General features: G+C 51.7%; 12 protein-coding genes across 12 annotated transcripts; 5 read left to right on the forward strand and 7 right to left on the reverse strand.

Moving 5' to 3' along the window:
• Positions 1 to 370: 370 nt before the first annotated feature.
• On the reverse strand, positions 371 to 1,855 carry HETIRDRAFT_428912 (uncharacterized protein; the record flags this gene model as incomplete). Its single annotated transcript, XM_009551269.1, has 5 exons — positions 371 to 448; positions 521 to 701; positions 769 to 823; positions 880 to 1,357; positions 1,484 to 1,855. The coding sequence occupies 5 exons, from the start codon at positions 1,853 to 1,855 to the stop codon at positions 371 to 373; spliced, it is 1,164 nt and encodes a 387-aa protein (XP_009549564.1).
• Positions 1,856 to 2,664: 809 nt separating this feature from the next.
• HETIRDRAFT_453761 (uncharacterized protein) lies at positions 2,665 to 4,586 on the forward strand (the record flags this gene model as incomplete). Its single annotated transcript, XM_009551270.1, has 5 exons — positions 2,665 to 3,137; positions 3,204 to 3,260; positions 3,315 to 3,374; positions 3,431 to 3,508; positions 3,566 to 4,586. The coding sequence occupies 5 exons, from the start codon at positions 2,665 to 2,667 to the stop codon at positions 4,584 to 4,586; spliced, it is 1,689 nt and encodes a 562-aa protein (XP_009549565.1).
• A 2,859-nt stretch (positions 4,587 to 7,445) lies between these two features.
• HETIRDRAFT_435711 (uncharacterized protein) lies at positions 7,446 to 8,260 on the forward strand. The gene is made up of 3 exons (XM_009551271.1): positions 7,446 to 7,659; positions 7,728 to 7,947; positions 8,014 to 8,260. The coding sequence occupies exons 1-3, from the start codon at positions 7,505 to 7,507 to the stop codon at positions 8,110 to 8,112; spliced, it is 474 nt and encodes a 157-aa protein (XP_009549566.1). The 5' UTR covers positions 7,446 to 7,504; the 3' UTR covers positions 8,113 to 8,260.
• A 693-nt stretch (positions 8,261 to 8,953) lies between these two features.
• HETIRDRAFT_245675 (uncharacterized protein) lies at positions 8,954 to 10,325 on the reverse strand (the record flags this gene model as incomplete). The annotated part of the gene is made up of 6 exons (XM_009551272.1): positions 8,954 to 9,159; positions 9,220 to 9,322; positions 9,397 to 9,697; positions 9,764 to 9,901; positions 9,979 to 10,126; positions 10,181 to 10,325. Coding segments are annotated over 6 exons (1,041 nt in total), but the record flags the coding sequence as incomplete, so codon positions are not given.
• A 437-nt stretch (positions 10,326 to 10,762) lies between these two features.
• Positions 10,763 to 12,380, forward strand: HETIRDRAFT_387660 (uncharacterized protein; the record flags this gene model as incomplete). Its single annotated transcript, XM_009551273.1, has 6 exons — positions 10,763 to 11,269; positions 11,341 to 11,491; positions 11,584 to 11,682; positions 11,733 to 11,883; positions 11,942 to 12,276; positions 12,328 to 12,380. The coding sequence occupies 5 exons, from the start codon at positions 10,763 to 10,765 to the stop codon at positions 12,258 to 12,260; spliced, it is 1,227 nt and encodes a 408-aa protein (XP_009549568.1). The 3' UTR covers positions 12,261 to 12,276; positions 12,328 to 12,380.
• Positions 12,381 to 12,401: 21 nt separating this feature from the next.
• Positions 12,402 to 13,116, reverse strand: HETIRDRAFT_453765 (uncharacterized protein; the record flags this gene model as incomplete). The annotated part of the gene is made up of 4 exons (XM_009551274.1): positions 12,402 to 12,416; positions 12,487 to 12,569; positions 12,630 to 12,843; positions 12,904 to 13,116. 4 exons carry the CDS (start codon positions 13,114 to 13,116, stop codon positions 12,402 to 12,404), a joined length of 525 nt encoding a protein of 174 aa, XP_009549569.1.
• A 1,252-nt stretch (positions 13,117 to 14,368) lies between these two features.
• Positions 14,369 to 14,761, reverse strand: HETIRDRAFT_420470 (uncharacterized protein; the record flags this gene model as incomplete). Its single annotated transcript, XM_009551275.1, has 1 exon — positions 14,369 to 14,761. The coding sequence occupies one exon, from the start codon at positions 14,759 to 14,761 to the stop codon at positions 14,369 to 14,371; it is 393 nt and encodes a 130-aa protein (XP_009549570.1).
• A 509-nt stretch (positions 14,762 to 15,270) lies between these two features.
• On the reverse strand, positions 15,271 to 15,676 carry HETIRDRAFT_453766 (uncharacterized protein; the record flags this gene model as incomplete). Its single annotated transcript, XM_009551276.1, has 2 exons — positions 15,271 to 15,347; positions 15,400 to 15,676. 2 exons carry the CDS (start codon positions 15,674 to 15,676, stop codon positions 15,271 to 15,273), a joined length of 354 nt encoding a protein of 117 aa, XP_009549571.1.
• Positions 15,677 to 16,151: 475 nt separating this feature from the next.
• On the forward strand, positions 16,152 to 17,305 carry HETIRDRAFT_453767 (uncharacterized protein; the record flags this gene model as incomplete). The annotated part of the gene is made up of 4 exons (XM_009551277.1): positions 16,152 to 16,244; positions 16,297 to 16,604; positions 16,659 to 16,760; positions 16,813 to 17,305. 4 exons carry the CDS (start codon positions 16,152 to 16,154, stop codon positions 17,303 to 17,305), a joined length of 996 nt encoding a protein of 331 aa, XP_009549572.1.
• Positions 17,273 to 18,948, reverse strand: HETIRDRAFT_64624 (MFS monocarboxylate transporter). The gene is made up of 5 exons (XM_009550529.1): positions 18,746 to 18,948; positions 18,383 to 18,683; positions 18,070 to 18,308; positions 17,570 to 18,008; positions 17,273 to 17,504 (listed from the first exon to the last, which is right to left on the reverse strand). Exons 1-5 carry the CDS (start codon positions 18,937 to 18,939, stop codon positions 17,334 to 17,336), a joined length of 1,344 nt encoding a protein of 447 aa, XP_009548824.1. The 5' UTR covers positions 18,940 to 18,948; the 3' UTR covers positions 17,273 to 17,333.
• Positions 18,949 to 21,175: 2,227 nt separating this feature from the next.
• HETIRDRAFT_49725 (uncharacterized protein) lies at positions 21,176 to 24,082 on the reverse strand (the record flags this gene model as incomplete). Its single annotated transcript, XM_009550462.1, has 14 exons — positions 21,176 to 21,217; positions 21,271 to 21,285; positions 21,348 to 21,368; positions 21,423 to 21,671; positions 21,730 to 21,824; positions 21,883 to 21,927; positions 21,988 to 22,185; positions 22,265 to 22,499; positions 22,561 to 22,653; positions 22,709 to 22,857; positions 22,914 to 23,305; positions 23,362 to 23,471; positions 23,524 to 23,886; positions 23,945 to 24,082. 14 exons carry the CDS (start codon positions 24,080 to 24,082, stop codon positions 21,176 to 21,178), a joined length of 2,145 nt encoding a protein of 714 aa, XP_009548757.1.
• Positions 24,083 to 24,388: 306 nt separating this feature from the next.
• On the forward strand, positions 24,389 to 25,220 carry HETIRDRAFT_324225 (uncharacterized protein; the record flags this gene model as incomplete). The annotated part of the gene is made up of 5 exons (XM_009551278.1): positions 24,389 to 24,489; positions 24,538 to 24,643; positions 24,697 to 24,909; positions 24,965 to 25,069; positions 25,125 to 25,220. 5 exons carry the CDS (start codon positions 24,389 to 24,391, stop codon positions 25,218 to 25,220), a joined length of 621 nt encoding a protein of 206 aa, XP_009549573.1.
• Between the last annotated feature and the right edge of the window lie 72 nt (positions 25,221 to 25,292).

Raw genomic sequence — 25,292 nt, forward strand, 5'->3', positions numbered from 1 at the left:
AAAGGATTTGCCGTCACCTGCAAGGTGACTTGGCGATTATCCAGGGTTTCAAGGACATCACGTATTAAAAACCTACTTGCGTGTAGATCGAGTTCGGCTTCTTGGAGCTGCGCGCGACGGGATGAGGTACGAGCACATGATCCGGGTGTGAGGGAAATTCGATGCAAATATGGTTAGAGCTTAGATGGTCAAAGAAAAACATGTTTGTCGGAATGACATGCCAGAGTCATGCCAGGCCCTCGAAGAACTCTACTGAGAGAATCAAATGATATGTAGATCCTCTATAAAACTTGGACTGATCCACCTCCACGCGGTAACATCGAATCTATGCACGAGGCAGCACGAGACTCACCTGATGATTACAGCCAGGTTACAGCCCCTTACGCGTTGAAGGTCGTGTTACCCCTTGCGAATTCAAATGGCATGCAATGTGACGCCCGTACGCGCCCTGTTTCGTATGTGTCAGGATTCAGTAACATTCAGGTGAAAGCAACATCCCACCGACTGGCGCTCCACATACACCCACACGTCGCTGACAGCCCGAATTCTGATAGCCGACTCGAGAGAATGCGAATCGTCCGCCCCCATCGACGTTGCCGTTGTTATCACCGTCGTCCTCAATGGGCATGAGAGGCTTAGAAGCGCGTCTCCTGCCCTGACATGCAGTCAGGAGAGTTGCTGTCGATTTCAATGTAAGGTGCCTGGGAGATTGCGTAGGGAGGCAAGTTGAAGGATGTTGACAAGCGACGGTTAGGACGAAGTACGTACGATTTTCCAACACAACAGAGGTTGAAGAGACGATGAGCTGGTGTCGACGCGAGATCTACCACGCGGCACCACGCGACGTGGAAATCGCCAGATCGCCCATCGCCAACGTACCGGGTCCTATCGTGCTGACAATCTTTGCCTCTCCGACGCGAGCGACTCCAGACAGATTGTGCCCAATGCGGTGTGTGGTGAGTTCTCTGGGGCGCCTTGGATGTCTGGTGCGAGCGGCCAAGCTGAAGCAGTGCAGGCGGAGGGTTCCTCTTTTTGGTAGGTCTGCATCCCGTTTTAGAACCCTCCGATGAGCGTTACGTTGTGTCTGATGCATATAAGCTGCTGCGCTCCATGTGTGTTCTTCAGCGTCGACATCTAGCTTTGTGGGGAAGATTGATGAAAGCCGCTTGAGCTTCTCCCGCGGGAATCGTGAGCACAGAAAAGGTGAATGGGTAGTCATTTTATGGTCATCAGGATCATTGAGGTAGGGCTCGGGCACTTCGGCTATTGGACTTCGGGGAGGACCATCATCACGTCGAGTTGGCGGGCGCCTGAAAACCAGGGTATTCCATGTGTGCGCCCATACGTGTGATTGCACCTGTCAATTCAAAGACGATGGAAGTAGATGGTTGTGCTTCCTCGACAGACCTGGACAACGCGAGCGAGCATGTATGCCAATAAATGACAGTGCCTGGCGAGTTGCAGGTAAGATGGAATCACGGACCGATGCGATCGCACATCGCCCATGTGTTGTGAGGATACCGAGAACAAGAGTACTGGCCCTCTCGATGCTTTTCAGTTCCGACGCAGCATGGTTCCCCATGAAGTCCGAAGGTGGCGCTGACAGCGGCTGTCCGTCGAGATCTACGTGAACAAGTTCTCGAGGCGACAAAAGGTGGACTCGGAGGGGTACATGTGATACTTTGTATGCCACACATTCGAGATGCACGGAAATCACGGCGACGCTCGCACCATCCCCAGATCCCAGATGCTGGTCGAAGTTCTGGAAGGATTTGGGGTGTGTATGGACATAGGTCAACGCGGTGAGTGGCGTGCGCATTCGCACGCCCGTCATCTGAGACAGCGAGTCCGACATAGCCCAGATGTTGATCGAGGGACGGAAGAGCGATGGGAAGGTCGCCGAGAGAAGGCACGAGGATCATGTGTTGACCCAGGGTTCCGTTGATTCCACTTCGACGCCTCGTGGAGGTATCTATTGTCTCGTCGATGCTGACTAGGCATGTAAATAATTGTAGAGGACAAAGTTTGCTAATAGAGAAGTGAAACCTCCGTCGGAAGCTGTCGGAGGGCGGAGCGGGGAATCAATTACCTGCGTATGTCACGACTTCGAAGAATGTGAAGAACGGAGGATCGGCGCGGAGCGCGGGGAAATGTAATTGTTTTGGGTGGTATGATTGAGATCTAGGCCAGGCAAACTGAACATTCGGATTTGTTGCGACTCTTTGATGCGACGAGGCAGCCAGGCGGCCTCGAGGGGCCTACCAAGCCATGAAATGAGACTGCACAGGTCGAAGGCTAGCTCCGCGCTTCGCCGAAGATCGAATGTAGGAAAGCCCTTGAAGCCCGGTGCAGACGCTGTGATATTCAATAGATATCAGAAGCAAACTGACGAACAGATGGTGACCTGAAACGAGAGAGCGAAAAGGCGTGGTGGATACAGTCGCGAGGGGTATACAGTAACACCGGGATGCCGGCGGGCAGCGAAGGTACAGCTCGGCCCGATTAGGATCTAGAGTGAGCGCACACTTATTATGTAACCCCAGAGCAAATCCTTGCAATTTGAAACCCATTCCGCATATAAGTCCCCTTCGCCCTCTTCCCTCCCTCCACACCACCCACGACGACGAGGACGCCCCCGACGGTGAAGTCAAGAACGAACACAAAATGAACGATCTTTTCACGATGCAGCCTCGGCGGCCTTTTGCCGACCCTCTTGCGCACTACTCCGCCCTGTTCACTTCGGGCCTGCTCTCGCACGATCTTCCGTCTCCTAAGCTTCCGTTCTGGAAGCAGCGCAAGACATCACTGCCAACGTCGACTCTTTCCGTCGGCACTGCCTTCAGCATCGTGCCATCTCCCATCGAGCCCGAAGATTCTTTTTACTTCACCATCAACCCCACACACCGTGATTCCGGCCTAGACGTGCCCGGCGACACGAAGCCTGACGCAGTATTGGACGAAGGATTGAATTTGCATCGTTCTTTCTTATCCCTCGACCTTGCAGACTCACAATCCATGCGCTCTGCGCGTCGTCGGAGCGATGTCAGTTCAATCTTTTTTGCACCCCCGCCTTCACCGCGCATTGAGACCCCTATGCTCGCCATCCCGGAGCCTGAGACTCCATTAGTCAGTTCACAGTATGTACCCACATTTTCTATCCTCCATACTAGCGTAAGACGCGCATATACTGATTCTCCTCCCAGACCCCGCTTGCCAATGCCCTCGCCTCGTCTCGTTCCCATTCCACCATCTCCTGCCCCGTAAGCTTCTCGCATTGTTTTAAAATGCGCTCACATTTATCTATACTCTGATAGCTCGCATACACCTCTACCTTCGCCACGCCTTGTCACTCAAGCTTTGCCAAATACAGTCCCGTACGTACACCTTCCTCCTCACTTATCTTGCTACTCATATTGAACATCTGTCATAGGTCCTACTCTCCTGCACCTTCACGACTCGGTGTACGCGCTCTTTCTCCGTTACCTTCACCGCTCCTCTCGGCAACTCCGTACGTACCGTCGAACACCGCTTTGATGAATATGCTCATTCTTCAAAATTGAAACAGGGCCCAAAGTCCGGCACCTTCTCCCCGTCTTCTTTCTCCTCTTCAGTCTCCTCTTCCTTCGGCGCGTCGTTCATCTAGAGAGCCCCTCCGGCCCTTACCATTGCCGAAGCCCGCGCCCTCGTCGATCCTTCCCGAGCTCCCAGTGGCACGCTATGGTTCTGCACCGTCCACTCCCATCTCCGCCCCCAAGCGCCCGAACGCGCGTGCACTCACTCCCCTTGTCACTTCGTTTGGTTCTCCGTTGGTCTCGCCTGCGTTCCACCGTTCTCCCTATGTCACCGCACCTGAGCCATCACCGTCGCTTCTCCCATACGTCAATTCACCTGTGCCGTCTCCCGGCCTTTCGCCATATGTTGCTTCTCATCGTCCTATCGCCCCCGAGCCGACATCTCCGTTGCCATCCCTCTTTTCTCCCACATTCAGCGTTCCGTCCGTATACTCGCAAAGCACTGGCGCAGCATCGTTCTATCCCCGTCGCACGTCGCACGTTTCTTTTGCCTCCAACGTGACTTCCGTGCGCACGCCCAGTAAGCGTCTCGCAAACCGCACAGAGGCATTGGCTGCCCTGGAAGGGCGCATACGCGACCGTGCGCGGACACGTGAGAAGGCGAAGGAACGGCGAATTTCAAAGCATAGTGACTTCATGAGCTTGAGCGACGACGAAGACGAGGACGAGGCCGAGGCCAACATCATGGAAGAAAAGGAGGGTGATGAGAAACGACAGGACTCGCGAGAAGATCAAAAAAGGCCCGTGCCTATGGAGGATGAGGATCGTGTTCTCCCCGTCTCACCACTTCCTCCAGCACACTCGCCCTTGCCATATCACTCGCAAGGAGGGCCCCAGGTTCAGGCCCAGGCCCAGCCAGAACCTGCACGCACACCGCCTCTTCCCCGCCCGCCCAAGGGCCGCAGACGCAGAAGTACGATGGAGTCATGGTTCCCGCTCTCGAATTTCCTCGACTTTCGAGACGACGAGCTAGCTGGCTGGCGCGGTGTTGTGGAAATAGCTAGTGCGCTATGACTGTTGCTGCAGGCGACGTTCCTCCCACTCTTCACTTTAGCAGCGATTGGGATGTACAACCTGTACATCTTTCCCCCCGTCACGCCCCATCACGATCCGCAACCTTGTTTTCTCAATCCCAAGTTTTTCCCGCTCGCTTTTCATGTGCATTACCCTGTTACCCTTTTCACTCGCATATACGCGTTTAGACCACGCAAACATTCTACAGCAGCTTAATACTTTTTTCGGTATGTTTTTTTTATAGTGAACTTTGCTACGTTTCGCATTCACTTCGTCCGTTTACGGTTCGACCCTGGAACGGTTTGGTATCCGATGACGTGTCATCTCATGCTCCATTTCACATCTCGCTTCTTCCCTCATTAACGGCTCTGTTGCGGTTCGTTTTCGTTCCATTCCGCTTTATCCTTGGCCTTCTCTAGTGAAAGGACCAACATCGTTCCAAAAAAAAGCCATTCGTCGCTTACCACGATTCTTCCTCCTCATCCTCTGCTCCCTTCTGCTCCTCCCTATCTCCACCTTGTCACAGCTTCCTTCCTTGCTCTTTTCTCCCACATAGCAGCCCCTTTCTTCTTGTCCTATACCCCATTCGCATACTCTCGGACACTCTGCACGGACACTGCTCCTCATCGAGCTTCATCCCCCGTACTCTGTCACTCTGTATGTGCGAGCTGCCACCGTATACATATTCTTACCTATTCGTACATTATGTTTGCTCTCCGCCCTCGTCTCTCCCCCTCCCTTCCTTGTACAGTGCACGCTTATAATGCCCTCTCTTGCTCTGATTGATCTCATGCTTCCTCGCTCCGCACTGCCCTCCCTGCTTCCTTCCCTCACGCTTTCCCACGCAGACCGTCATTCATCCCATGTTATTTGTATTTCCCCATTTTTCGACGCACAATTACTGTATGTCTCTTCGATTCCGGCTTTCTGGACTAGTCGTTTGTAGAGATACTATGCTCCGCTTCATTCAGCTTCGTGCACGGGTTTTGTTGTTTCATTGTGCACCTGCTAGTTCACCCAACAAGTCACCAAATGTAGGACCGCCAAGCACATACGATATGGTTCAATGCTGTGATGCACGGGTGCTCTGGACGAATTTGTGACTGTCCCAACGTTCATGAATACGACCACACGGTTGCTGTACACTGATGAGCGCTGCCAAAATCACGTTGCCCCAGCGCTCAAGTGCTCAGGGTCATCACATCAAATCGAACAAATCAGATGGTAGGAGGAATGGACTGGCATTTCCCGCCTCTATCAACGTACCGCGATTTGCGCGAGATGGGCAGCGCCGAGCTCTCAGTGGAGACCGGGCGTGTGGGAGTTGCACGATGTCGATGTATTTTTAGAACCCGCCTTGACATCAACATGGGGTGCGGAAGGTTCCAACGCAGGTTCAGTCCATCGAATAGATGCTATAGTAGGGCGCTAGTCACTTAAAAGGCCCTTCCTGCCCTATGTTGAAGCGTCAATGCTGCACGAACGGGTAATTTAGGCGATGAGCCGCGGCGTCGCCTTGTTTTGGTTCTTATTGCTAGCTTGGGAATCGGGCCGTAATGTCGACGCTAAGTCTCGAATGTGAGCCAACCGGGTGCAGCTCGTCAATGAGGCGTGCTAATCTGCTCCGAGGAAGTAAGATCGGAATTTTATGTGTCACAAGGCGAGGAACGGGTGAATGTATAGGTGGGACAATGTGACAATGTGAGCGGCCCTTGATGAGGCGATGCGTGGGCTGTTCGACTACAAGTCTGGGGTATCCATATGTGAACGTGCTGATGACAAGGAGGGTGCATATCGAGATCAAGTTCCTGCCACGCCGTGGCATATTCTAATCTAAACGCGCTGAATGCTCATCAGCTCAACTATCAACTAAACATGTACCGACTCAGTATCCTGTGCTGCCCAGATGATGATCCAGGCCACGGGAATGATCTTCCTGATCAAGGAAGCCTGTAAAAATTCAGATCGCAGTCCAACAATCATAAACCGGGTCAATGCCCAGCGAGGTTCCGCATGAATGCAGAGACGACTTCACATGCACAACTGCCTCTGAGATCTGTGCCATGAGCCCTTGATGTGATGAAGATAGGAAGCTGAAAGCTCCTTGATAAAAGTATATTCTGAAGATGAACGACGAGATAAGCAGTGCAGTTGGTAGGATCAAATGGGGCAAGAATTTGACCATAGGGATTCCGTGAGTGAGGGATTCGTGCTCTCCAGAGATTGAAAGACGATGGTTGCTGATGTATTGTGCAAAAACGCTTACCGTGAGGTCGAACTACTCACATCGGAGAACAAGACCACCTTCCGAATTCCCTAACTTACTTGAGTCGAATATCCAGTTCAGATTTGCGGCCTACCTCATGTCTAAGGCAGTCTAGGACATTCATTGAGAGGAAACGGATGCATCGAACGTCGTGGAAGGAGAACAAGAGACTGCAACAACGACGTAATGGTCATGCCTCATCCGGGCATTGCCGAGCATACCACGGCGTCGTGCGAAAGCGATTGACTCCCGTACTGCTACTACCACCGTCCGATTCTATATACCTTTCCTTGCGACGTTGAGTCTGCTCATTGTGATGCTACTCAATATGTACGCGATGTGGTTAATGTTGGTAGGCATCCCAAATTTTCAGTATTCAATACTTGTGTTTTCTCGCTCCATCTTCACGTTCGAGAAACTTCTGCGTCCGGATAATTCTAGACCACTAAAGTTTCTCCTAGAGTATCTAGGATGCGGACGCGTTGGAGGTAGTCATCTGTGACGCAAAGACATTCTTGGAGAGTTCTAAAAGCTACCAGAACCTCTTCATCCCATTCGTATATAAGCGCACCATGGTCTGCTTCTTCAGAATCATCAAAAACAACACTACTAGTCGCGCTACAAACACTTCTGCTTTACCTGAACTCTGAATATGTCGCTCACCCACTTCTTCTATGAGCCTTTCTATTCGCTCTCCGACTTTGACCGCCTCTTCGACGACGCGTTCAACGCTCGCACGGACAACGGAGCCCAGAGGCGTGCGCAAGGTGCCCAATCTAGCCTGACCTCAGGCACGTTCCGCCCACGGTAAGCACACCCCATTCCCATCGAATTCGGACACCTCGGACCAGGGACTGACCACGCCGCTGCGACAGGGTTGACGTGCACGAGGACAAAGCTGCGAACACTATTACCGCGACGTTCGAGCTGCCCGGCCTCAAGAAGGAGGACGTGCAGATCGACGTGCACAACGATCGGCTCACCGTTTCTGGAGAGAACAAGATCAGCTCGGAGCGCACCGAGGATGGCTATGCCATCCGTGAGCGGCGCTACGGCAAGTTCTCCAGGACGCTCCCGCTGCCTCAGGGGATTAAGGTGAGCCTCTTTTTCACAAACCTTCGTTTGACTCAACGAAAATCTAACGGATTTTTTTGTCCACAGAACGAAGAGATTAAGGCATCGATGAATGACGGTGTTTTGATGGTCACGTTCCCCAAGTCCGCGCCTGAGGCGTCCCCGAAGAAGATCACCATTGCTTAAAGGATCTTAGAGGATTTCATCAGACCAAAGTTGCGCCCATTCGAATGTTGCTGTAAAATCTATGCTTTGCTGTTGTTGTCGTGTTGTAGGATATATGACGTTGTATGTCCAGCCGAGTTGAGACGAGAAATGTAACAATTGTCAATTTAGATTCCATGTCGTATCAGTGAAACATTATCAACTGTCCCAGCGAAATGATCGTAGCATGAGGGGTAATTCGATGATGAAAGTTCGATGGTATTTACCAATCAGTACAGAAACTATTGAGGTACAATGATTAGAGGCAAAGATCCATATACATGCATTGAATGTAAGTCATTGGCCCATGTCAACACTGTACAAGAGATGCTTGCAACTTGCGCAAGAAATGGCACTGCTCCTCATCGCGAGTAGGAGCCGCAGTCTGATCACCACTTTATACGGTCGAGGAACCCCGAGACGCGCCCGGAAGTCTGTCTGGGTGTGGAAGTAGAAGGAGGTGGAGGAGATGCGGCGTATAATGCGGGGTTGTTTAGCTGCGCGGGAGAAGGCGCAGGGTACGGGCCTCCTCTGTGCGCTGAGCTCTGGTTTGAAGGCGTGTGTGCGCGGGAATGCGGGCGGCGAGGAGGGGTTGGGGGCTTGAGCGTAGAACCTTGCGGAGATGGGGAGGCAGGGGGACGAGCTGTGTCGCAAAAAGGAGTTAGTGAATGTGTTCGGCGCTCTGTGAATGTACGGTGGACGGGGGAAACGAGGGCGCACAAGGTTTTCCCTTTCCTTTGGAAATGGTATCGGGATAATGAGACTTGGGGCGTCCTGGCAGGGCTTTGGGGGCGGGAGGGGGCGCATGAGCGCTACTAGTCGGACGGGGCTGGAGCTCGGGCATGGGTATTTTACTGAGATGGATGGTGAGGCTGCTGGGAGGACTGTATTCCCTCTTCGGCGCGTCTTTGCTCTTTGCTTGGGGATCGTCCAGGACGATGCGTCGCGGGCCTCCGCGTGGCGGTAATGATGATGTTAAAGGGCGGTCGTAGATGACGTATTGGTGCAGCTCTGTGTCGCATGCTAGACCTAGATGATATGCATAAAATGTTGAAGATTTATGAGGGACATGTTTGATATGGTGCGAACCTCGTTTGTGTCGGATCCGCTTGGTTTCTTCAACAACCTGTAATACCTTTGGGACATCCGCCGCCGAGGATGAGTGTATTGTAACGAAAAGCATTGCTTCATCCTTGGATTGGTATAAAGATCAGGAGATAGCAGACGGGGTGTGACAAGGCGCCGGCATGGGCACACCGAGCGTACCTCGAGGAGATTCATCGCGTACTGCGCGTAGTCGCTCACCTGCCCCTCATCTTCTACCAAGATATCGTTCACCTCGCCACGCACCGCGTGCATCTCCGCAATGCGGTCGACGCCAGTTTTTGGTGCGGGCTTAGGTGGGGGAGGCGGAGCACTCCCGGAGGCTTGTCGAGGCAAAGATGCCTCTGTGATCGCAGGGGTCTGCTCTGGTAAGGGTTTATGGTAAGAGTCGTTCAAGTCGTGAAATGTTAGAAGGGCTGTGAGGAGGGCGATCTCAAGGCCCTTGCGATCGTTGATGTCGAATCTCATGAGTGGAAGGCAGGAACGTCTGAGGGGACAGAGAGGTATGAAGAGCGAGAAGATAACATACCTATTGAGATTGTAGTCAAGAATTTGAACAGCAGTCGTCTTTAGTTTCCCCGGAGGTTCCTTGGTCACTGCGACGAGGACAGGAGGATCTGGCTTGCGAATCATGAAACACTCTTCACGCTTCCACTCAAATTCATGTCTATATCACACCAAAGAATCAGCTCAATCGAGCAGGAGTAATGTTGCAGAAAGCCTGGGTGAAGTGCCAGTACTCACTCCTCCCACTTGAAGCTCCACTTGAAGGAAAGGGTACCGATGGACTTGAGCTCTACAACCTGGGACGGGTTGTGCAGCTCGATGATCTTCTGCTTGCTCGTCGCGGAGGGGGCAGTAGCGGATGCGAGCAGCGACTCCGACAGTGGCTCTGATGGAGAATCCGTTCTGTCTGATGAATCTGGAGGGATGAGAACAGACGCACCGTACACGTTGATCCTGTAGAGCGTTCCTGGTTCTCGCTCCTTCCGGTAGTGCACTGTCCCTTTGGGGTCTACCAAGTCGACGACCGAGGGATGTTCAGCGTTCGGGGTGACATTGAGGGTGAACAGGTTCTGGTCAAGGCTCATGTTCAGCAGTGTGAGTGTTAGAGTCGATTTCGAAGAATTTGTAGGGGGTTTTCTCTTGCTCTCAGGGCCAATATATTCGCACACCCACGGCTAGCTTCGAACGCAGAGAGCTGCGGTTTGATGTAGTCTGAAGAGGTGGAGCAAGGGACATAGACTCGGACGCTGTGCAAGAGCGGTGAGCGTACGCCGGTACCTGAATCTTGTCCACTCACCTCCATCCGCATCATATTTCATATATCTCTCCCGAGTAAACGCAACCTCAATCCACAGAAAAGCTCTTCTTTCGGCCTGGATAACATCTGATTCGTCATTTCAACACGAACAAACGCGTATGTAGCGCACTGCGTTCAATTTTCACCCAAACGACTGTGAATAATAGGTGCGTCAACCACACATTTCCGTTCAAGAACGAGACCAACTGTTCTGTTCATTCAGATATGTACTACTACCTCTCATTTCTTCGTCCACCACCCCTGCAATCTTCACTCTCCGCACCTATAACCATAACGCCCCAAGTATCGAACGACCTCCGCACGGAACCACTCCTAGACCCCCTCGATATCTTTTACTTCTGGACTCTCCCGCCCCCCGCATCTCCAACACCCCTCTCAACGCCGGTAAAATTGACCACATGGCGCAGCGCGAACGCGTACAAAGAACTCTCTATCCCCCCACCCCCATGCGTGCGCGATGGAATGCGTTTTTGCCTCGTGCTCACCACATCCCCTGCGATGCAGCCATCTCCGAGCGAGATAGACCTTCGCACGCACTGTACGCGCATCTCGGCCCCCTTCCCTGTCTCCTCGCTCCCGATCGCGTTTTCCCTGCGCATGCCAAAAGGGAAAATCCCAAAGCAGGAATCAATCATACGCGCGTTCCGTTTCTCTGATGCAGAGGGATCGCTCGTGAGGGTGCGCGAACAAACGTCGTTCGATCTCGACAAGGTGAGAGCGTTTACGATCGCAGAGTCCATTTCTTTCGGGAGGAGAGTTAACGTAGTCTAGGACCTTGTTAGAAATTGTGGGACAGCGGAATCGGACTGAGTGCCTGGCTGACGGAGCTGCATGCATCGAGTACCCACCCCAAAAATCCGAAGACACATCCTCTGGTAAACAAAGCGATGACGATCCTCTTCAAAAAGGAAAATTGCGAAATCATCGAGCTAGGTGCGTTCCATAGTCTACTTATGTGCGATACGCAACAGGCTTCTGTACCATCGGACTACCGGCACTGACATGATCACTTCATTTCGAATTAGGTGCCGGAACTGGAGTTGTCTCCCTCACTATGGCTGCCCTGCGGTCTGCGGACGCCTCCCTCTCTGAATATCCAGCACGTATTCTCACCACAGACCTACGTAAGTCACTCATCTTCTCATCACTGCTCATATTCTCAAAGCAATTCCAGCATCGTCCATGGAAGTTATGGAACACAATATCACCCAAAACGACTCATTGTTCACGGCTCGGGTTCCTGTCGCACTCGTACTAGACTGGGACGGGGGTCTCCCGCCTCAAGTGTTGGACGTGGGCTCGAGAGGCGGTTTCGATATGATCGTGTGCGTGCTTTTTCGGCTCTGCGGACCACGCGCACGCCTCTCAATTTTGTTTTTTCAGCATGGCGGACGTCACTTACAACACCTCATCGTTTCCCGCACTCGTCAACACACTCTCGGCCTTGCTCGCGCTCTCTCCCAAGTCTACGACATCCGACGCATCTGAAAGCACTGCAGATGAGTCTGAGATCACAAAAACAGCCCAGAACGCGAACGCAGAGGCGCCGTTGATCCTATTGGCGTATAAACAGCGCGATTCGGCGGAGCGCGAGCTCTGGGAATTGCTCCGTGAGAAAACCGGCGTGCAGCTTGTCCAAATCAACGCGCTTCCTGGTGCAGGTGGAGAGGCAGTGGAGATCTGGGTAGGGCAGGCAACATGAGCACTCTTGCGTGAAGGTGAGTGCGGTGGGTTTGATATGCATTTTAAGACTAACTACTCCAGTACAGGTTAGATATGATAAATGTCCTCACCCGACCGGTCCGCGTTCGCAGATCTCAATTGGAGCTCCAATAGTCTACGTTCAGGAAGATCCGTACTGTGGCAGTAAGATGTAGATCACAATGATGAGCTCTGCAGGTCGAAAGAAGATCAGGCGAGAAACTCACTGGTACCTCCCAGGAAAAGTCCTGGTTTGAAACAGCCTCTTTAAGGTCACCCGTTGTCACATTGTACTCAAACAGATCGACCACTGCATCAAGTGACCAACGTCCTCAGGATAAACTCGCGAAGAAGCTCAGGTCAAGCGCACCATATGCTTGTCCCCTCGTGAAATACTCCCCCGACAACACGAGGCTCCCATGGTGAGTGCCATTGAATCCGCCGTAAGGGCCTGCACGAGGCCCGATCCACGAACCCGAGCCATCAGAGTTGTTTGCATAAGCATTGACGGGCGAGCCAGTGTATGCACCAAGGATAAAGGCAGAAGTCAGGCGGCAAGGGTTCGGGTCCCAAGTAAACGAGACCTAGATGGCGAGACCACAGTCGAGATTTCCGCGCGCGAGAGGGCGGAGAATAGGACGTACGATGGACCCATCGACTGCAACGCTGTCGGTGACTTGCGTTCCGTTGTTAGTGATTGACGCGCTGTACACGTGCGGTAGGAAACTGTTTGGGCCGCGCGGGTCTGTGCAGTCTATCGTGTCGCGCTTAGAGTTGACTTGCGGCGCTAAGAGAGCAGCTGCAGACAATGCAAATCCAATAGCAACGACAGACGACACGAAAGTGTGGGAGAACATGACAGGACGTACGGCGCGCTGAGAGAAGGATGGACGGTGGGGTGCGCCTGCGGTGGTCCAGAGTCTTGCTTTTAAACGCGTCCAAGCGCCCAATTTCTGCGTTTCGAGCAATATGGGAAAATGATGCAGTGGTTATTTGAATGCTCAATTGGTATGTTTAGACGCTTTCATGGCGGCGAGAGGCAGCCGCGGTGGGATATGGGCGAAGTTTATTCTATGAATGGAGGTGTCATGAGATCACAATCACTGAGGCAGACTAACGGTGATATGAGCTTGCGACTAGAGCGGTGAGTGATCGCCATGAGCTAATTTGCATGTAGTGACACCTACAGGAGCTGACGACGCGATGAACAGCGATAGCTGTGCTCATTCGTTCCTTATCGTCACCACTGAGTTTCGATGTTCGAGCGAAATCTCTTCGTCGGCACCGTCTGAGATCATCCAAGTTTAACTTGCAAACTTATATATCGTCGAGAGAAAGTGCTCATGTAGATATTTAAGTGGGAGTGAGAATGGAAACCCTGCACACCTAACGAGGCCGTAGTTCAAGATTTGGACAGCGGCTGCCTCCTCGTTGCCGAAGTACTTATGGTCACTGCGTTCAAATTTCAAGCTTCGAGGAATATGAGTGTACGTCATGTGTCTGAATCTGAATCTGTGCTTGTCTGCTCCGGTCTACTTACCTCCGTTGCATTGATCACCGTGTCGCGGAGATGTGAGCAGACGTGAGCTCAATGATGCCGTCCTGATATTTCGATATGATTACATCGAGAAGGCAGATATCAGGTTGATCACGCAGTGATCTTACTAGCGCACAAAGGATGTGATCCAGCGGAGCGCGAGTTCCGAGTTTGCCTCGCAAGAAATTGGCCTGGTGTGCAGTAGAGATCTGGGTAGGATGCGAGTAGGTGGATAAACATCTGCTATCCGAGCCGATGCATATCAGAGACTAGACAGCTTGGGAGAGGGAAGACCTTGATCAAAATAGGCATTGACAGCGAGCTCACGACGGTAGATCTCTCACTGTGATGAGGTGCTCGAACCTCCTGCGCAATAGTGTGATCCCTGGTGACATATTCATTAATTGGATAGTAATGAGATCAGTAAGCAGAAGACAACGTCTGCTACACTTGGTCGGACGTCACATTCAAAGATCCAACACTAGTCCGTGAAACGAGCATAAGCAGCATACTGCGTAGATATCAAGGTCAATAAACGAAGCAATGACAGAAAACAATAGGATGCGCACGTTCTACTGTGGAGAGGCACTCCTATGGAAACTCTGAGCACTCAGTTCGTTTCCCTCATCATCCTCCACCCGCAGACCAACCAACCTGGGAATCAACTCGGCCAGCATATTCGCACGCAAAGTGGTTGACTCGGTCACTAAGGCCGGGTTCAAGAATCGCACGACCTGGAGGGGTGTGGCGGCGTGATCCTCTACCCAAGCGAACAGCTGTCGATACTCCGATCCGCCACATGGTGGGAGAAGAATGCCCAAGTGTGTGACAGGCGAGAAGATAAGACGGTCCTCTTCCCAATCGACGCCCTCCCACCCGCTCTTATGGTAAAGGTCAAATAGGAGGACAATGTGTCGCAGTTGAGGACAGAGTGATGTTATTTGCGAACATAATCCAGGAGCCATAGCTATGTTCGTCACAGGATACACAGTGGTGAGGCTAGAGCTTATCTTATCTAAGAAATCCAAAGAGCATCCGTTAAGATCGACATTATGGTAAATAATGCCTGTCTAACGTTGGGAAATGAGGTCGAGTGTTCGGAAGAAATGGTGCACTCGGTCTCTTGACTATGAGCCAGGGTAACGAAGTTCAAATTGGGAAGGGCTGGAAGATCGAGCGGGCATAGATCTTGTAGAGGGTCATCATGTTCGAGTATCATGGTGCGCAATGCTGTGAATCGAGTGAGAAGAGACCCAAACAATGAGCAGCCTGGGAGTGTATCAATTTTCCAAACGAGCTTTCCCAACGTTGGACTGCAATTTGCGCCGACAGCGGTCCACAACATATTCGCCTTATGCTCTTTATCACCGTAATGATTGCCTTCTGAAACGGAAAGGATACGAAGATTTAGAAAAAGACGCGACGAACTTGGAAAGTTTCTGTGCTGTCCCACGGTCCTCGAGGTTGAGCGCACTCATATCCAGACGGCGAACATAGGATCCTGGTATGGGCACGTCTGCGAGACCTTGTCTCTGCTCGACATTGAAAACGCTACAAAGCGAGGTCAGATTATTGGGATGCCAATCTCCATCGCGGCTTTCACGGATGACGGCGACCTGGTATAGAAGCGGTAAAGCAAGAGCGTGCCACCGTCTGCAAACGCGAACGAAGATGCTTTTTGTGTTGATGGACTTGAGGATGCTGTGGTGCTCCTGCTCTTTATACCGCCAGCCGATACCAAGATTGAAAGGCGCTCCTGATTCAAATGGATCGTCGAAAACTGGATCTAGAACCCCAGGGACGTGTGTTGCCAACTCGAAGATGTGTCGCCAAATTTCGTGTGGGAGTAGAGGCGGGCTTTCTCGAACGTGTGAAGACATGAGCGTCGTTTCTGGTTATACTTCAAGATCAACCTCAAAGTCAGTACATACAAGCAAAGATGACAGCGTACAATTAAACGAACCAGATAGTCTAGCCACAACAATCATCACCGGATTAATGGTGTCGCAGCGTGTTGCGCACCCCTTGATTTACGTGGAAACTCTTTCTGAACTGCTTTCGTAGATCGTGAAGGAGCACCTGATGGGACTGGCTGCTGGCTGCTGGCAGCAAACTTTTGGGACAGTTTGGGATGTAGTCAGCGGACTTTGAAATACTTACTCGAGTACCAGGTTCAGGTTAGAGCTAAGTGTACCTCGCCCACACTGTTCGCCTACTACCGTGGGCCGCCTGGGTCAGTCAATACAGGTCAAGTATCATCGTGCTCTCCTCACCAGTGCTCGTTCAGGATGCCTGTATATCGAAAGACATACCCGAAAGGTCTATGAAATCGCCAACTGAAACCTGACCGTGTGAATGGACCAGACATCTAGCTCGCAGCGTTTCTCTCCCCGTGGACTTATCCAAATCCCATTGTACGCTGTCGCTGTCACTGATCCGGATGAAGAGGTAGGACATGTATTGCGGCTCATTTACCCTCTGATCTCACGTGTCGTGACAGATCTTCCTGTTGTATACTCGTCTTGCTTCTGTGAAGCCGGCGGATGGCAGTTCCATGGAACCGTTTCGGGGGCTCGGATATGTCGACTCCAAGACGGACACACTGTCCGTGAGGCTGGAGATTTCCCCTCCACTCTCAGATGTAGCTGCTAGCCCCGTCGCCAAAAAGAGCAGCAATGGCAGAAGTAAGAAGGCAAGAGGCAAGCCGAAGAAAGTTGAGCCCAAAGTCTTGGAAATTGAGCTCTTCCAGGACGGAACCGCTCTCAGGAGTCGTAAAGGGGATACTGGAAGCGTACTATGGAGAGCTAGGTGAGTCGCGGTGAACTGTGATTCGTCGGACATAGTTTTGAATTGTATCGTTAGCGTCGAGTTTGCGCAGCTATTCCTCCTTCAATATCACTTCCCCGACTCTTGCACTCTATTCAATCCCGAATCAATAATGAAAGCGCATATCATCGAGCTCGGGTAATCATCATCAGCGTTCCTCGATATATGCGCTAAGACATGCATAACTCAGTGCAGGAACGGGCCTTCTTAGTGTCGTCCTAGGCCCACTAGTCCGACGATATACCTCCACCGATCTTCCGGATCTCATCCCTCTAATCCGCAAAAACATATCCCACATACCTGCCAAGCCCAGCTCATCTCTCACGCCCCACACGATCAGAGCTGAAGCGCTCGACTGGACGCTCCCGGCCGATCGCCAGCTCTCGTCTTCCGTTCTATCAGATCCTCCAGATCTCATCCTCGTGGTCGACTGCATATACCACCCCTCCTTAGTTACTCCGTTGATAGACACCCTAACTTCGCTCGCTGTGCCGCACCATACATCCGTCATCGTGGTAGCAGAGCTGCGCGCAGAAGATGTCATGACAGCATTCATCGAGGGATGGGTGAGCAGAGACGGATGGAGAGTGTGGAATGTTGGCGGAGAGCAGACAGATGGCATCATGGGCCCAAGGTACGGAATTTGGGTTGGCTGGAGAGAAAATCATTCATTTGAGGAGTAAGAGGAGTAACTACTCTAGAATTTCGCTTCTATGCGAACACGAAGATTTTGTTTTTCGTCACCATGTGTCTCATAGCTGTGATCAGCACCACACTCAGCAGAGAAAGAGAACCCGCAAAATAGATTGCAGGTCGAAAGGCGGTGCGCCCAGCACTCGACCCTCCGTACGCATCGAGTAACCATCCTGCGACAGGAGAGCCCTTGAGAATCGTAACGGCGATCAGCAAGTGAGAATGTGTCCGCAGGCCAGTCAAAAGACGCGCACGAGGAGGTATCCGAAAGCCCATCCCGTCACCACCATAGCCAACGCGCTCGCAACACGCGAAGAGCCGTACATATGCCCGATAACACTCGGCATCGTCGAGAAAAACCCGCCGTTCCCGATCCCATTCAACACGATGAACACCACGAGCGGCGCGAGGCTTGCGGACACGGGCCATATAGCTAGCATGCTGACCGCGGCGAGGAGCAGAGTGAGCGCGAGCGCAGAGATTGGACCTATTCGATCGCCTAGAGCGCCGAAGCCGACACGACCGACGGCTGATGAGAGGTTGAACAACGCGAGAAGTGCGGAAGCTGTGAAGGCGGACGCGCCGAGGGAGTTCGCGTACAATGGTATGAAGAAGGCGGGGACAAGGATCGGGAACGTAGCGAGGGCCGAGCCAAGGAAGAGGAGTATGAATTTTGGGTCGAGGAAAAGCCTCCTGTGATTGAGCGGTACAAACTGGTCAATAGGAACGTTCATGAACGCGTCATGATACTGACCATTCTACAGTCGCAGGTGCACGACGCACGCGTTCCTTGAGTAGCATGGCAGCGGGCATTGTCGTCGTGAGGGTGATGAGCCCTAGAATGCGGAACGTCCATGGGATGCCTACGCGGTCGATGAGCGAACTGATCGATAGGGACCACACCCCTCCGCCAATGCCTCCACCGGCGAAAACAAAGCCGTTAGCCAGCCCACGACGCCGCTTGAAATACTGCGCGGGCAGTGAACCGCACGTCTGTTCAAGATATAGAATATTGAGATCAGAAACGATGCGAAAGCTTAGCTGTATGATAGTAAGGTTATACATACCATGAAGCACAGGCTTGTACCGAAGCCTACAATGACGCCATTCGTCACAAAGAGCCCAGCGATGCTATACGAAGCCCATCCGTTCAGGATCTGCCCAAATCCAAGAGAAAAGCAACCAAGCAGCGCAGAGTTGCGCGTCCCGAGCCGACGAATGATGCGTGCATTCACGAGTGCGGCGAAAGAAACGAAGGCAACAGCGGTGGAGCCGATGAACGAGAGCGTGGAGTCTTTCGCCAGGTGGGATGCGCTCAAACGCGCTTGGACAATTCCCCACGAGTATGTCAACCCGATGTGGAAGAAACTAGGGACCGCCAAATGAACAATCGATTTCAACGAGTCCAAAGAAACGGAAAAAGGACGTACGATATGAGACTGCATGCAGCGACAATGACCCATCCGTAACCTCCGTCCGGCAAATCGTCGATCGTCGCTTGTATATTAATGGCCTGAGAGCCATCTCCGCGACTATCTGCAGCCTCCACGATGGCATTGGCGACGCGATTTTCAGACTTGCGAGATGTTGCCTCTGGATTGCGATGGAGAATGTCAAGCTGCATGGTGTCTTCAACACCTGCTATGGGAGAAACTATGGCACTGCGAGTTGCTGCTACAATAGCGCTGAACGACCATGATTCGAGTTCAAGTTCACTTCTCCGGAGCCGATGTGAGAACTTGAGTCAGAACACAAAAACAACCCTAAAAGGTGCAGACCTATGATCCAGCTGATATCGCTGTATACATATCTATGACTGACTGTAAGGTACAGGGTCTTGCATAATTTTCTGGAGTGTCGTGCCAGAAAAAAACCGGGCTCCTGAGCCAATACCTGCCTAACTGGGCACCGCAGGTCGGGATGATCAGCAAAGCCCCGTCACGCGGGCGGCATCAGGGAAAAGCTCCATATTAAATCAACCATAGTTAAGCATAAATATAGCTAGATTTTTACCAATTACCATTAAGGATTTTTAGCTTACCCCCCCTCTAATCCTGAAATTATAAGATCTAATTAGAGCTAATTAAAGCTAATTTATTATATGGATTTTCGGAAAAATACCAACCAACCCAGTTCTATGGTTTCTCTACTACTACTACACCTCCAATCATAGAGTATTTATAGAGCTTACTAATCAAACTAAAGTCACACCTTATTATAAACTTGCCCATCTCTAGAATTGAATCAACAACCTCATGCCTGTATACCCCGGACTGGTGCTCTAAATCACTAAGCCACAGGGTCTAAACTATTTACCTGGTGACCTAAATATGTTGATATAAATAAGACAATCTCAATATTTCTGATTTTCTTACACATTTATCTTTTATCTATTCTATATATAAAGAGGTCAATAAATGCCCTAAAAATCAGGGCTGATATTTGAATTTGAGCACTAGACAATAATATAGTAAACTAATAAAAAATAAAGAATACAGGCAAAATAAGATTGTAGCACTTACACAATATGGATTTGAAATGTGTAAAATTGTAATTGGATTGTAGATTCCAATGGGACTATAGTAGTATAGACAATGTCACCTTTACTTACAGATTTGATTATAAAGTTGATTATGGATAATATATTCTGATTAGCTCAGATTAGTATTTTGAATAATTAGATTTAATTAAAAGAGGAGGTGTTTCCAGATGTACATAAATGACACCCAACAATTCCACAGGACCTTTAGAGACATGAGTCTACCAAAGATGAGCTGAGTGGTACCAAATGATTTAGACACAGGGGAGGGTAGATGGGCAGAGAGAGAGGAGAGTGATGACCCAACTGGGCATATGACATGAACAATAGCAGCCAGCACACCTACACACATGGAGCCACCAACAATGTGCAGCAATGAATGGCAGAGTCCATGCACACATGGTTACAGATGGCATGTACCACATGAATTACCACACAAGAAACTATATGATACTTACCATACCCACCACTAGTAGATATCCCATACATATGTAGTCTAGACATGTGGTATGCCACCATTAGACTATAATACAGACTAAAATTTGAAAAAAAAATGCATTTAGGCAATCAATTTGGTGACTTCTGGGGCTTTCATCCTTGTCCTTGAGTTGAGACCTGACATCTTATGATGCACAAGAGAGATCAGAGCTGAGTGCAATGATCTCCAGCAGCTGTTCACTAGTCATCTGTGTGTCTCCACTGACTTTCGTATTTGATCGTGTTGATAGATTATTCTTTTTATATTCTTCCCAATGCTGATCCTTCCGCTCCTAGACTTGCAATTATCTCTTCCTCACAAATGCACGCTCTTTGATCATTGTGGAGCACCTTTAATTATGGAGCAAAGTAGTCGTTCAGCGCTCAGCCCTTGTTCTGAGCTTGAGTATGTCTTGTACCACCTGCGTAGCATAGAGTTCAGGCATTAATGCGAGCCAGCCGATCGTTCCATCGACGATCACTCTGCCTACGTCCTTGTGGTAGCCCAACTTGGACACGAATATATATACACCGAGGGACTTCGGTTATGTAGGGAATGCCTTATTCAGGCCGATCATCCTCGCGGAGCTGACTTTACTTGCTCTGGAATTACCCAACCCACCCTGCCGCGTCAGTCAACAACACTGGTAGACACCGGCAAGTATAGTCAAGAAGACGACACACGGGCGGCGAGTCTATAGTTCGCTCAGCCACTTGCTTCAGAAATCAGAAATGCAGGGCATCAGTGCGGTCTCTCAGGTCGAGACCAAGCTGTCAATTATTCTTATACCACACCAGTATTCTACGACGGCGCGGAAGCTAATTCCGTTATCCAAGCTTAAAGCTAAAGAGGGGGTAAAGGTCGCCGGCACTGCGGACAAATGTTCTATAGGATAATGAGTGATCAGCTCATCACGCGATATGACAGGTTAGGCTGACCTTGATGGCAAGCCACTAGATCGCAACGCAACGCGGATGATCAGTAAAGCCCGAGATGAGAACAAACGACAACCTACCCGTTCAAGACACTCAGTATGCTACCACAAATAGTCATTAGCTGCACGCCCGACCAAAAGAACCGAAGAACTCACGAATAGATGATGGCACGGCGCCAGACTGTAATTCTTCCTGTTCCCGGATCCACCCACCACGCTGACGCCGACGCCCACAGCGCCGAAGAACCCGCCACGACCCCGTTCCTTCTCGTTGCCGTCGAGCGACGGCCGCTCCAGCCGTATGGCGTCCATGCAGATCGCACAGTCCCCGAGGCTGTTCTCCGGCGCTTCTGAGTCCGGAGCCGGCAGCGGCGGGTGGTAGTCGTACGTCTGGACGCGCGAATACTATACGGAGTATCAGCCACATCAATACGCCGATAATAATAATCGGAAATGGTCGTACGCGCTGTGGGAGGAAGAAGGACGGGCCAAGGGCATCCTGCAGGATCAAAACGAGGACCTGTGCGAACATGAAGATCGCAAGCAAGTACATCCATGCTACATGAAATCGACAGCCTAAGCTACATTCAAGCGGTGATTTATGCGATCTACTCACGTCGAGGAGTGACATCGAGCACATTCTTCGGACACGACATAAAATCTATGGCAAGATAAGCGCCGGGGCAAAAAAAGGAGAAGAACAGATCATATTGATACTCACACATAGCAACCAACAATCTCCCGATAGTCGTGCCGACGAGATATGTCCGATCGAGGGCACACGTGCGGCCACGCTGTGCAGCACGCACGATCTGAGGCACCCAGAACGATGAGTAGAGCGCTGCGAAGAACATCAAGGCCAGTGAAGGCGCCAAGATGATGCGCACTACGAAGGTGAGTAATAAGAACATCACGACCCCTGCACCACGAGAAAAGTCATTGTCAGAGACATCAATGCAAAGCGAATCAGCGTGAAACGTAGCATAGCAGCGACTTACACGTCCGCACTTGAGAATCGACGCGCAGATGATCCCAGACGGCGCGGAAGAATGACGGGCGCCGCAGCGCTGGCGGTGCGGGTGGCGTAGTGGCCGTATTGATAGGAGCTATGGACTCAGATGGGTTGAGAGGCGCGCTGATCGTGGGCGTTGAAGTTGGTGCAGGAGGAACTGGTGCAGGCGAAGGCGCGACATCCTCTGGAGCCTGGACCTGATGTATGAGCAGCGCAAATTGCTTCCAAGGGTGTGAGTAAGTTGATGATAACCAACACACGGGACAAATCTATCGTCCATACCACTTCGTGCGCGAACAAGGCGCAAGCGAGGAACGCTGGAGCCACGAGAGATAGCGACGGCCGCCCATCAGCGAGTATGGCGAACGTGATGTGCTATTCCGACGAAAGATGTCAGAGTCGCGCACGATTGCTGTTAGATGGTACGTACGCCTGCGAACGAGATCGAGTCAGCCAATGCTTGGCCAAAGAACGTCCATCGCGAGATCCTGGCGAGTGCCGCGGGAGTCTGGCTCTGGGTCATCTGCTTGGACAACAGGAGAAGAAGCGCAAGATAAACAAGGCCAGAAAATCCAGCGTCTGCATGTCAAGATTCAGCCCTCGCTCGCTATGCGAAACGGAGTGAAGGTATATACAAGTGGTGATCTTGTGGTAGAACGTTCTCGAGCGCAGGCCTTCCGTGCTCTTCACTTCGTACATGATCCCACATTGCTGACTGAGCAGTACGCCGTGCATGACGAACCTGGGCCGCCGCACCGTCGTCGCGCCCGTCGGATGCTGCAGCTCTTCCTCGAGCTCCCGCATCTGATCCTCCGATATGTGCGTCGGCTCCAGCTGCGCGTAGATAGAGAAAGGACACGCAGGCTTGGGTGAGTCGTCCGACGTCGTGTCGTCGACGGTGCCGGAATCGATCAGCTTCTTCAGCTTTGAGACGCGGGATTCAAGCTCGGGCTGGATGATGTGCGCGGTCTCATTGCGGATGGATTCTGGAACCAGGGAGGGGATTGTGCGAATATCTAAGGCGTGACTGATGGAGTGATATTATGTGGGTGTCAGAGCATAAGCCTATCAGGGCGAACGCACCCTGAAGGATCTACCAGACCGTACATAGACCCGTTTCGGAGGAAGTGTATGCCTTCAAAGTCAAACCGCATCTCCTCCGCAGTGTTGGAATCTACAAATTCTATTTTGCCCTAGAATGCTTATGAGTGACAACAAGCCAAGCCTGAACGGTGATATGCATACATGAACCATGGCGATATCAGACGGTGGTTGTGGCTTTCTCCCTTTGCCCTTGCCGTCTAGCTTGCTCTCGGGTATCTTCTCAACTACGCTCATCGTCACCTTCTCAGATGCGGTCCAGTTCCACGATCCAAGTCTCTTGGTGATCTCAGTCATATTAGCGCCCGTCATCAGATCCCGGGCATAAGTTTCCCAAGAGATGGTTGGAGAATCCTGAATAGCAGCAGAAGTGATGTTGTGCATTGAACACGACCCACGAATGAAGCCGGTCACATTGGGAAAGTAGGACATGCTCGAAGGGTCTAAGATCTTGCCAGATGGTACGAAGAAGTCGACCAAGCGCTCCTCGGCGGGTGGCTTGATTGGCTTGTGTTGCACAGTTACACCTAACACATTGCGCCTAGCAGATGAGCGATAGACGTACCATGGTAAAGTTGAGCCCTGCTGGATCCGTGCCATTCAGCCACGCAGAGTAGTTCCCCAGCTGCCACTCCAAGGACGACAAGGCGTCTACATACTGATTTCGCAATGGGCCGTCGTCCCCGTTGTTGTTCGTGAGCATGAATAGGAGGAAGCTGAGGAAGAGGAACGACGAGATGGAGCTGCGCGGGCGTTGGCGTGCGGGAAGGCCAGCCTCCTCGTCATTCTGGGGGTCTGCGGCTGGTTGCGGCGTGCTCATCGCAATTCGATTGAGCGGGTCGACGATGTCAAGTCTTCGAGAGTGAACGAGGCCAGATCATTTGGCCAGCGGCGGAGAGCAGCGGAGAGGAGTGCGAGGACGAGCAGGGGGAAGCGCGCGTGGTCAGCCGTCGGCATCTGCCGTTTCTCGCTGGCAGCAGGCCACGGCAGATCTCACGGTCGCGTCAACATGGCCACTTCCAACGCGTCGGCCAGCCAGCCCAGCGTACGGTGGACGCATTTCTACGCGGCGCTCCAGCTCGCCATTCAGCGCTCAGCGCACAAGTGGACGTACGTGGCACTACCTTTCCCCCGCCAGTGGTTGGCTCACGAGATCAGTTACGAGGACTTTGTCGAATGCTTTCCTTTGTGGTGCGAGGAGGAGAAGAACGGCGCGTCGGGCGTCTTCAACACCGTCTCTAGGTTTGTGGAGAACGAGACCACGGTGTGTACATGTCTATCGTCTTTGTATCACTCGTCGTGATCTATCGTGAATAGAAACTATGCGATGAGCTGTTTGCCAACTATGACGTGCAGAGGAACCTCGATAGCATGCACGCCGTCGTCACTGAGGCGCGAGCTCGGAAACAGAGCGGTGAGGCAAGAAAGGACGCATGGCGCCCAGACCTTGAGCCACGAGCGGCCGTACGGGCGTGGACAATACCTCTCCTGCAACAAGAGCGCGATCGCCTGCGAGCGCAGTTGGCACAGGTCCGTCGCTACTGTCACTCATACCAATGGCAGTATCTTCTCACAGCTCATGCAGCTGGAAGACGAGAATATGCGACTGCAGAGTAAGATGCAAGAGAATGTAAAGGCGCGACAAGTCGCGAATGATCAGATTACCGAAATGCTTACCCTCCTCAACGAGGTCTGTACATCCCACCCTCACCACGCATCATGATCGTCATGTCTGTTCTCTATAGGTCTACGAGAGGTGGAAGGACCTCCCAGTCGACGACATGCAGTCCTGGACCCTCCAGATGGCCGAAACGCAAAGCGCCATCATCCCACCGCCATGAAACCCATACTCACTCCCTTGTGTATTCACGCTTCTCGGTTTGTTTTCAACCTTGTATTCGAGTTTCCTTGTA

The sequence above is a fragment of the Heterobasidion irregulare genome (assembly GCF_000320585.1).
Source record: "Heterobasidion irregulare TC 32-1 unplaced genomic scaffold scaffold_08, whole genome shotgun sequence".
Taxonomy (NCBI): Eukaryota; Fungi; Basidiomycota; class Agaricomycetes; order Russulales; family Bondarzewiaceae; genus Heterobasidion; species Heterobasidion irregulare.

What these genes read in the sequence shown, in the direction of transcription:
- HETIRDRAFT_64624 (XM_009550529.1), bottom strand. Translation starts at nt 18,939, where the DNA reads ATGCAGCTTGACATTCTCCATCGCAATCCAGAGGCAACATCTCGCAAG. An exon ending in GTACAAGCCTGTGCTTCATG is followed by an intron (nt 18,309 to 18,382) that starts GTATGTATAACC and finishes TATCTTGAACAG; the next exon opens with ACGTGCGGTTCACTGCCCGC. An exon ending in GCACCTGCGACTGTAGAATG is followed by an intron (nt 18,009 to 18,069) that starts GTCAGTATCATG and finishes GCTCAATCACAG; the next exon opens with GAGGCTTTTCCTCGACCCAA.
- HETIRDRAFT_435711 (XM_009551271.1), top strand. Translation starts at nt 7,505, where the DNA reads ATGTCGCTCACCCACTTCTTCTATGAGCCTTTCTATTCGCTCTCCGAC. An exon ending in TCAGGCACGTTCCGCCCACG is followed by an intron (nt 7,660 to 7,727) that starts GTAAGCACACCC and finishes CCGCTGCGACAG; the next exon opens with GGTTGACGTGCACGAGGACA. An exon ending in CGCTGCCTCAGGGGATTAAG is followed by an intron (nt 7,948 to 8,013) that starts GTGAGCCTCTTT and finishes TTTTGTCCACAG; the next exon opens with AACGAAGAGATTAAGGCATC.